Genomic DNA, 10,578 nt, shown 5'->3' with positions numbered 1-10,578 from the left:
CCCTAGCCAGGCTGTCTCTTGGGTTGCCAACAAACTTCCCAGACACCATGCAGGACTTACTCTGTCACAACGCTGACCTCTTGAATACACCAGTTTCCAAGCATGAGTGATGCTGTTGGTGCAATAAGGCCCACTGAGGTCAGAGGGGTAAGCACAGCTGTTGTCCGTGCAGGTGTAGGACTCCCACTGGAAGTACAGGTTTCAGGAAGCGTCTTGGGACAGGAATCGCTCCCCGCCCCGGGGCAGAGCCCTGGCTTCACTTGTGGCACCCAAATAAGACGCAAAAAGGATTCAGTTGCCTATGCTTTGACCCTGCCCACAGCTCCAGGTGGCTAGAACCCTACTTCCACCAGGCCACTTGAGTTCATTTTCATCAGTCCTTTATTTTTTCCTCTTTTACCTCTAATCTGCTTTCTCTCTCTCTCCTTTCTGTCCCTGATTTTTTATCCCCCCTTCCTGACATACTCCCTCTTTCCTCATGATCATCCATTTCTCACCATCACCAGTGTCCATACATCCCCAGTGCCACCCTGCTCTTCTCCCCGGCTCTCATCTGTCCTTTCCTCTTACACTAATTGACACTGCTGGTAAAGGTCATTCCTCAGGGCACACAGAAAACAGAGGGCCCAGCCCCCATCTGAACATTTCGGCCAAAAAAAACTTTAGTAGTGTCACAATGTGGTGCCTCAAACACTGAGTTGTTAAATAAAAAGCATAGCTGGCTTCACGGCTAGAACATGCATCTGCATCTCTCCTTCCCTTATGGGGATCTCTCCCTCTCTGCTGCTCCCAGAGTACTCCTGGTCCCCACACCTCTGGCTCCCCAGAGTACCTTGCAGAGACAGCAAGAATACCTCCCATATATCTTTTCCCTCTGATCAACCCTCTGCCTTTGAACTGCTGCCACTACTGTCTGGGGCCTGGTGGTGGAGATGGCTGTTCAAAGACCTGGAAGACAAACACGAAGGCTTTTCAGGTGCAAGCTCTCCCCCTTAGTAGGTTTCCAGTCAATGCTCATTCCCACATCTAGGGTAGCTCTTTGCATGCAGGATGTCCTCATAAAATCCCTGTGGCCAGTGGTTCCTTCCTTGGGCAGCCCAGTCCATGGGTTGAAAGCACACACCTTTAAGATATGGTATGACATTTAGCAGCAGCCTCTAGAACTGCTGGCTGGGGATCACTTCAGACCAGTCGGGTCAGATGGTTGGGGCAAGGAGTTAACTATAGAGACCCTAACAGACCCCTCCAAGTGACATGGAAGTGGAGAATTGCCTGAAGCACTGGGAACCAATGAAGGGGACCCCAGACCCTGGTGAGCCCTCAGCAGCTGTGGTCTGCAGAACAAGGCCTCTACCACCACAAAGGGCCTTCTCCACTGGGATCTTCTTCCGTGCACGCTCTCTCTCAGCAGTAAATGCCTCCTTTCCTTCACAGCACAGAGAGAGATAGGAGCTGGAGGCTCACCCTGCTCTTGGACACGTAATGCCAGAAGAGTAGGGATAGGTAGGCAAGTGACTGCACAAGGGTGCCTGTGCTTGTAACAGGTCAAGCCATGAGCAGTAGATGGGCAACTGTAAAACCCTTCAGGTCCAGGGGATGAACTGTCCTCTCCTCTCCATGGCACTGCTCCCAGCTATCTCAGCCAGGCAGAGGACTGAGATGAGTCAGTCACAGAGGTCAGGCTGGAAGGGACCTGCAGAGGTGACATCTAGTCCAACCCCCCCCACCCCCCGCCTAAGGCCCCATCCAAACTCTACACAAGACCCTCAACCCTAATACAACACAGACCTAACACCTGAATCTGTCACACGTAAAGCAAAAGAATGCATGGCTGCCATTGAGAAGGGACAGAGCCACTGCAAAGCTGCTTAAAGGGAAGCAGTAGCTTATTTGGGAGAAACTGCTAGATGCTGGGATCACTACCAAGGCATTTCCTGGGGCACTGGCTCCCAAGATGGGGTGGGGGGAGAAGCAAAGACTCCACTGTACCCAGGCAAGCTGGGTCTGAAACCTCCTGAGGCCCCTTGGCTGCTGGGGAACCATGGTTTGACAATGCTGAGCTGTACCACAAGTCCCACCTATTGCTGCTGTCTCTGGACTGTGTTTGGGGCTTTGCCTGTTGTTTGCTGGGGGGAAGCAGGGGAGGTGGGCACAATGGGTAGGGAGCCCAGGAGGAAACAGTGAGAAACATTAGATGCACACAGGGGAACATAGCTTGTCTGGGGAGATGGTGCTTCCTTCTAGAAGCACAATGCATAGGTCAAGCAGCACCCTAGGGTCAGGGCAGACTGAGGGTCGGGGTGTTTGGTGCCGACAGGCTACAAGGGGCTAAGTAGAAAGTCTCAGCCTGCAGGTTGTGGCAGACAGAATGTGCACCCATCGCAGGTGCCAGGCACAGCGACCAGAAAGAAGCAGGCCAGGCAGCACAGAGTCAACCAAATGCTTTATTCATGGCCTCCAAGCAGCATTCCTAGCACACTGGGGTGCTGGCCCCCACAGAGAAGCTCCTCTGCCCTTCACTCCACAATGCAACGGAAGGACTGGACAGCAGGGGACACGGCTCCCCATTCCACAGGTTTGCGGTACTCGCCTTTCTCCAGGAGGTACTGCCTGCCACGGAAGTTGGGGTGCTCGTAGAAGACCCAGACGCCCCCCAGCACTTTGCACGCATGGATTTCCCGCATGTGGAACTCATCCATGACGGAAGAGCAGTCTTCAGTAGATTCAAACATCTGCCCACCAAAGTCTCCCTTCTCAAAAATCTGGATCTGGCTCTGGCCTCCACTGGGCTGCAACAGGAGAGAGAAAAAGAGAGAGAGAGAGAAGTGGGGGGAAAATCACAAAGCACTGAGAGGACAGCTGGGTAATGCAAGGCAGCTCTAGGGCACACTAGGCTCATTCTCCCCTCGCCACACACCAGAGCAGAGAAATGGTCAGACTGGATGAGACCTGAGTCCAGCTGGCTCCATATCTGGTCTCCAACAGTGGCCAGTCACATAAAAACCACACTCCCTCAACGGGAGACATGACTAATAATGCTAATCCCTAATGGCTAGAAATTAGGGAACTGAACCAGGAAGTTTCCCATCTCTTCTAAAAGTCTCAGCAGCTTTGGACAGCCTGAACTGAATGCCACTGACTATGGAGAACTCAGCTTTGGTTGTGATGGCACTGTCTGAGTACCATGAATTGTACAATTTAATGGATGCTGTGACAACAGAGAGAAGGCAGGACATGTTTTCACAGCTTCATGCCAAACGCTTTTACTTGGGAATAAAGGGGAAATAAGTAGCTTCCAGGACTGTAAAAGGAAAATGGAAAGTCCAATGGCCTTAGCATGACTGTAAGTTAATTTATGGGAAACAACATGCCCCTGTGCTGAGAGTTAACTATAGAGACCCTAACAGACCCCTCCAAGGGACATGGAAGAGGAGAATTGCCTGAAGTACTGGGACCCAATGAAGGGGACCCCAGACCCTGGTGAGCCCTCAGCAGCTGTGGTCTGCAGAACAAGACCTCTACCACCACAGAGGGCCTTCTCCTCTGGGATCTTCTGTCTCTGTCACTACACAGAGGTGTGAAGGTGAAGGCAGGTCCCCTGAAGATTCAGTCTGAGATGAGCCCCTGCTCGGTACCTCGGGTAGACACTGATCCCCATACAAATGTGGTGTCAGATGCTGCCATCCTGACCTGGTAGCAATGGGCTCGTCCACGAATGCAAATGACCACGTGAAGAAGAGGGCAGACAACAGCTGAACGATCCCAGTCCCACAGCTAGCTTCAGGGGGGGCTGCAGGATGTGAAGGCTAGGAGTGGTGATGAGGATGACTACAGTGTCCTGAGATGGAAGCCAATCTCCTTGGTTGGGGAGGGGGACAGCTTTAACTATTTGCATGCTGAAACTAAGTCTCTGGGGTGGAGCTGCAGAATCCCCCAGGGTAGGAAGGGGTAAATAAGCTAGTGACAGCGGCTGGCTGTTACATGCTTAACACATTATATGTGCTTCGGCTGCTTTAAACAGCCTTAATTGCTATGCAAGTTGTAATCCTTAGCTTCTTGTGCAGCCCCTCCACTCCCAGAACCCAAGCCTGGGGACAGGTCCCTCTCCTTGCTGACCGCCGCTGTTCCCTGTTGGACTGGTACATGGCCTGTTCCATGGGAACAGAGCACTTCACCATCCTCTTGGATACTCTTCTGCCTCAAGCCCCATAGCTCCCCCCACACCTGCATGGCCCCTTAACCAAATGCTGCTGATGGATGTTTCTTCCAAGTGTTTATCACAGCTGGAGGCAGCCACTTCCCTGTGATCAGCCATGGCTTTGGCATTGTGGGAGGAAAAAGGGAGAGAATTAACCCAGCTGACTAAGTTAACAGTCAGAAAAGGAAACTAAATGCATCCCTAAAAGTGTGTAATCCTACTGTTTTAGAAGAGCTAAGCCCTGGTTCAAGCAACCTCAGGTTTCGGTGCCAGAGAGGCTTTGTCAGTCGCATGCAGTTGTCTCCAGCCATGGCTGTCCAGGATAGTCAGCATCACAAAGCCCTGCTCTCCTCACCAAAAGAACCGTCTCTTCCATTCTCCACCTCCATTGCTAAATGTGTTGCTTTGAAGCAAAACGATTGCCTCCAGTATGAGACTGAGAAACGCCCACTGGAATGACCTGCCTTTTCTAGGATGCCCTTTATTCAGTGTCTGATAGAGCCTGGCCCAGACTGAGTGCAGATCTTCTAAGCAGCATTTGCTCATATTAAAGAAAAAAATCTTTTTCCAAGTAACAAATATGCAAAGGGGCATCATTTTCCCAGCAACAGAAGTTTCGCCTTCTGGAAATGAGATCTGTCCTGTATTTTCGATTCACCTGTGCCTCAGCTACTCCCAATTTATGCAGTCACATTGGGCACATATACATTGCCTCCATGATGAGCCTGGGAGTGCCTAGGAGAAGTGGTGAGCCCCACTAACTTGGTTCTGTTCACTGCTCCTGTGAAATTAGGCCATGTAACCAATTTAGCACAGCCCAGAGCTACACTAAGGCTCCCCATCTCTGAGGTATTTCTTGACACATGCTCACTGGCCACACTGCCTGGTTTCCAGTCTTTGCTGTATGGTGAGTAGGAAGGGCCCACATCTAGGCAGTGCTCACTATGGAGGAGGTGGAGATGTGCTCGTTAAAGCTAACTGCAGTTAAAAGCTTCATAGTTCAGTCACGGCAATAGGTGGTCCTTGTTCAGCACACAAGTAACTGCTTCCTCCTGATGTCGTGATAACATGGCAGCCCTTTCCTCTTCATCAAGATCCAGGGTTTGCTGCTCCTCAGATGATTCCTTGCCATATACCAAGGGTGGAGAGTAGGGTGTGCATGTCCAAGAGGAGGCTGCAGTAGATGTCTGTTCGTCCAACAGAGCAGGTGGGCAGGTGAGCAGATGCTCACCCAGCATACCCAAGGCCAGGCCCTGTGGTCACAGTGATTTACAGTGGTGGCTGTTCTAGGAGCTATTGAAAAGCTCAGAGAGAAGGATGCATGAACACAGCAGACTCAAATCTTGCATCAGCTCCTCACTATGCAGTTTCTGCTCATGGGGCTGGTGCCTGGATGACAGAGGCTTGGAAATGCTCTTTCTACCTTCTGTATGCTGGAACAGCTGGAGCATATCTGAGCTTGACTATAAAAGCTAGAACAGCCTCAGGGTTCTAGTCTCTGTGGTCCTTTACAGACCCTTAGAAGCAGAGAAGTGTCCCCCCACAAGCTCTACACTGGCCAAGATGGCCCTCTGAGTTGCCACCTCCTTTATGTTGCTACAGTGTGGTGTGGAAAAGACTTGTTGGGCAGTGACATGGAACCGGCAAATATTTTCAGCTTCACCAAGCTCCCCTTCCCTACTGCTACAGACAACATGCAGTCCTTTCAGGAGGCAGGCTGCTCACTGAAGAAGTCAAAGGTTTGATGGAGGCGAACAGAATCCCTTCCCAGTTGACTCAGTGGGAAAAGCAGTCCAGACCCTCCCTCTGGCAGCAAAATGCATTTAAAATGAGGGAGCAGGGGGAAATGGGTTTGTTTTAAATCAACTCTTTTCTTTAATTAAGCAGATAGGGGTCTATGACCTGTGCATAAAATTAGGCATCTGCATCCCCCTCACTGCCAGAATGCACCTCACCTCTAGGGTCAGGGAGGGGGTGCCCTCTGCCAGTCTGCTCTTCTCTGTCATGTCAGTGTCGCAAAGAACTAGAAAATAACTGGAAAGCTGGTGCCAGCAGGGAGCCATACAGGAAACAAGCTGCAGAGGCTCAGACACACTCAGATTTGTCCACGTAGCAACAGTCTCAAGTTGCAGCAAGGGAAGTTTCGGTTAGATATTAGGAAACATTCTCTTATTAGGAGGGTAGTAAAACACTGGAACAGATTACCCAGAGAGGTGGAGTCGCCATCCTTGGCGGTGTTCAAGACCCGGCTAGACAAAGTTTTGGCTGGGATGACCTAGTTGGGGCTGGTCCTGCTTTGAGCAGGGGTTGGACTAGATGTGACCTCCTAAGGTCCCTTCCGACCCTCATTTTCTATGATTCTAAGTGAGAAGGGGGAGATTGTTAGAAGCAAGTGAACTACAAATACCAGTCCCTTTGACTTCCACTGGGCTTCTAACTCACTGAGGTGCACTTGAAAAATCCCATCCAGTGCAGATACCAGCCACTTCGAAGTCCTGCGTCTGACAGCAAAAGAAAAAGGGAAATAGGGACCAGAGAGGAGCAAACTAAGGGAAGCACTGGAAAGGCAACCACCCCCATGCATGAATTCTGAACCCCAGCTACCTAGACAACAAACTAGTTGCTTGCAAACAAAATTACACCTACACCCCAATCTTGTCAATGTAGCCACTGAACAGTACCATAAGTAGGACTGGCTCTAAGGCACTGACTTCAAGGGGATGCAAGAACAGCAGGCACTACCACTGCCATCACCCAGGGCACAGAACCTGCTTGTGACACCTCTGCCACTGAAACTTACCTGCAGGCTGGTAAAAGCAAACTGTCTTTCCCACTGAAATCAGTAGGAAAAGCTTTCTCTTCTTCAGCTGTTGACATCAAGCTTCTTACCACATTGCAGGGCCATGTTGGCACCATGGCAGGGATGTGGAAGCTACAAGTATTTGTGGCATTATTGAGAGAGATCCCCACCAAGGGTTGGGGAGGGGAGCATGGAAATCTCAGCATCTTTGCTTTAAAGGTTATATTGCTCAATTTCCTGGGGCTTTTGTGGTTGTCCACATACACCTCAGATTTCAACCTTCTGAGGAGGTGGAAGGCAAAAAGTAAATGGTCTCTGATTCTCACCTGATCCTTACCCATATCTGGAAACACACCAGCCTTTGGATTATGAAAGAGCAGCAAATTTACCACAATATACACACTTCATCATGGATGAGTAGACAGAGGAAGAGAAGGACACACTTACTATCTGAATGGCCTTGCAGGAGCTGAGACGGTCATTGAGACCCATCCAATGTTGGTAGTCTGGATACTCTCCTGGGGTCAGAACATAGGTGTTCCCTGAAAAGTTAGGCCTCTCGTAAACCACCCAGGCACCTCCTTGAACTCGGATGGAGTTGCAGCGGCTCAAGTAGGTGTGGAAATCAGAGCAGTCGCTCTCACACTCATAGCGACGGCCCTGGAAGTTCTTGTCTTCATAGAAGGTGACCTGAAACCCAACCAAGGCAAAGTCAATGGTCATTGGAAGAGATGCACTAAGAGTCAATACACACACGTGTGTGTAGTCAATATTCTCAGTCAACAGTTGTTGGAAGAGAGGCACCCAACCAACAGTTACTGTAGGAGAAGTGCTAAGAGTCAATGTGCAAGTGTGTGTGCAGGGAGGAATGTACATAACTGGGGGAAGAATCATTACTCAAAACCACAGTATTTTTACAAGACCATAACTTCCCAAGTACTGCCTATACATAAGTAGGCAACTCTAAATATGACGACTAAAGGAGACTAATGTAATTTAGACCCCCCAAACTTAGCTTTTGAGGGGGAAATTTGAACTTATACTTGAACCACTTTGCTTGCAATAAGACTGAGAAGAAATACATGTGAACTTCTGTTCCCAGCCTGAAGTGGGTGCAAGTCTACATGAAAAGAACTTTCCCTTTGTAAGCCAGGGTGAAACAAGTAGGAAATTGGGTTTGGGAAAAGGATATTCCTTATAGGTTCCCAAAAGCATTCTCTTTCTCTCAGAATAAAACATGCTGCCCTTTAAGTCCACTCATTTCCTGCGGGTACAACTTTAAGGTGTTCTTGTCTTTGTATTTGAAGGATGGTAGGGAAATGGCCATAAGGAGAAAAAAAAAAAAAAAAAAATCACTTGTTCAGTCTGTCTAACCAGACAAATCAAGAGTCATTAATGTAAACTGATGACGGAGCAAGGAAACTGAGCACAATTCACAAATTTCACTTTACTAAAATATAGTATTTTAATGGACAAAGACAAGACATGACAACATGGTACCATGACTCAAGAAATGGGAACAGGCACCATGCAGTATATGCGACTACTGGGGAATTTAAGATGAAAACAAGCAGTGAGAAAATAGGTTAATGAGGCAGCAAGGAAACATTTGTTCTTTGCATAGGCAAGTACTGTCCCATCTGTCGGCACTGGCCCTCCACCCCTGCTGTTTGTCATACATAGTGCCACACTTACATCTAATAAAGCAATGCTCTTCTGGCCAGACACTATAGTTATTCCCTTGTCAATAGAAGGGAGTTCCTCCCTGCTCTCAGACCAAACTTCTTGCCCCACTTTGAGGCCCCAATCCTAAAATGTGTTCTACAGGTTCTTCCAGGATCGGGGCTTAGAGGTCTGTGCATCACACTTGTACTGTGCCAAGACTCAAAAAGAGGAGCCGATAATACAAACATCATGCCTTGCATCAGTGCATACTTGCATGGTAATTCACATTATGTCTCTTACATAAAGAAAGACACGTATAAGAAAAACATGTATAAGAAACAGCTCAACAGTAGTCGCAAGAGGTTCTACATGACTAGTCCTTATCCAGTGAGGCAGAGCCAGAGCCAAAGAAGATAACCCAGGTGTCCAAACCATCAGGCACACTCTTACCTCCCCACTGGAGTTAGAGAGCATGCTGCTCTTAACTTTAAGAAGTCCAGTGCTATAGTTTCAATTGTTGGCTTCCAGGTTGACACTGGCACCCGCCACTCGCAGTCACCAAGGGGAGCATGAGGCAAGATTCTACTCACCTGAGAGCAGCTTCTCTGATGTCAAATATTCAAGGTACAGGAGATGCACTTTGTCAACAGTACAGCCCTGTCATTTTCTCTGTTTGACCAAGTTTGGTTTGAAAAGCTGAGTGACAGAGAGGGAAAGCCACTGCTGTTCTTGAAATACAAGCATTTGTCCGCTGGTTTGAACTCCTTCCTAGCTTCTCCTGCTCCTATGAAAATCTACTGCGTTAGCCCTAGGCTCCGTCTACATTTCTCCCACATCTGCAAACGAGAGCTGCTTATTATGCTCCACCTCTTTCAAGTTTGTAATGTCTGGAAGCAAATTATTCTAGCAAACATACCTTGGTTCCAGTTTTGGACATTTTTGATTTTAGTGCAGCTCCCCAGATGCTGAAGGAATCACAGGAGCCGCTACGCAGAGCCAGAAGCGGAGGCCCCCTTTTTATAACAGACTTGTTATAAACCAGACAGTCGCTTTGTCATGAGAATGGGATCCAAAAATTGAGTCAGTGATTCTGAAACTATTGGCCGTTTCTAGAACAGCAAACAGGATTACGAAATAAAGGGAAGCTTCACTGTCCACTTTATTTGTTACCATTGCACTGTTTGCGCTGAGTGCTTCGCTGAGTCAGAGCGCCAAAACTCTGCCAAAAACGTTAACAACAAAGAGTACCCAGCCCTCAGGAATGTGACAATTTGTCTTCGATCTCCCATTGGAGCACGCTAAAAGGGATCGATTCTAGTCAGCTGTTGTAAAGGTTTTGAACTCCTGCACTGATTTGTAAGGGCGGGTCCCCTACATGCAAGCACAAACACATATCCTCCTGCAGAGGACAGGAAGAGAGTTTGGAGAGGTTGGCCTCTCTGACAGGCCAGCACTCAAAAGCTTCCAGTGGGAATTATTCGTGCTGCGGGAATACCATGCATTTCTCTAGCACCTTCCAAGGAGGCAGCTTCATCTCCAGGATGAAGCGACATGGCCAAGGGTACCCTGGACACCTATTGGAATCAGGAATTTTCTTGACACCTAGGACCAAATCCTGTTTCATCAAGTGGACGTAGGCACCTAAGTGTGATCCTAATTTCACACTGTTCGGTCAAGTCCCTGAAAAACATTAATGGGACCACTTTGGTAACATCTTAGTCTTAAGATTAAGTCACCGGCAAGCGGTGAAGGGGAGGAGAAGCCACCTACCTTTTATATTAAGTTTTTCAAGGACTCAAGCAAAGCAGAATAGGATCATAATTTGGTATCCAAGTCTATTTGAGTCCCTACTAGGTGGCACAGAATCTAGTCCCTAGGTTGGCAATTTAACGACGATGCCATCCTTTTAAGAGAC

General features: G+C 48.6%; 1 protein-coding gene across 2 annotated transcripts; it reads right to left on the bottom strand.

Moving 5' to 3' along the window:
* Positions 1–2,436: 2,436 nt before the first annotated feature.
* Positions 2,437–10,011, bottom strand: CRYGS (crystallin gamma S). 2 transcript variants are annotated; one of them, XM_006020993.3, is made up of 3 exons: positions 9,580–10,011; positions 7,446–7,688; positions 2,437–2,789 (listed from the first exon to the last, which is right to left on the bottom strand). In XM_006020993.3, exons 1-3 carry the CDS (start codon positions 9,598–9,600, stop codon positions 2,517–2,519), a joined length of 537 nt encoding a protein of 178 aa, XP_006021055.1. In that variant the 5' UTR covers positions 9,601–10,011; the 3' UTR covers positions 2,437–2,516. The 2 variants fall into 2 exon arrangements, with proteins under 2 accessions (XP_006021055.1, XP_025056612.1); XM_025200827.1 differs by having other exon boundaries at positions 7,446–10,011.
* Between the last annotated feature and the right edge of the window lie 567 nt (positions 10,012–10,578).

The sequence above is a fragment of the Alligator sinensis genome, unplaced genomic scaffold, assembly GCF_000455745.1.
Source record: "Alligator sinensis unplaced genomic scaffold, ASM45574v1 scaffold1086_3, whole genome shotgun sequence".
Classification (NCBI taxonomy): domain Eukaryota; kingdom Metazoa; phylum Chordata; order Crocodylia; family Alligatoridae; genus Alligator; species Alligator sinensis.
The sequence above is the reverse complement of the archived record's forward strand: the minus strand, read 5'-3'. Positions and strand labels throughout refer to the sequence as shown.

What these genes read in the sequence shown, in the direction of transcription:
- CRYGS (XM_025200827.1), bottom strand. Translation starts at nt 7,892, where the DNA reads ATGATTCTTCCCCCAGTTATGTACATTCCTCCCTGCACACACACTTGC. An exon ending in CCTGCAAGGCCATTCAGATA is followed by an intron (nt 2,790 to 7,445) that starts GTAAGTGTGTCC and finishes CTCCTGTTGCAG; the next exon opens with CCCAGTGGAGGCCAGAGCCA.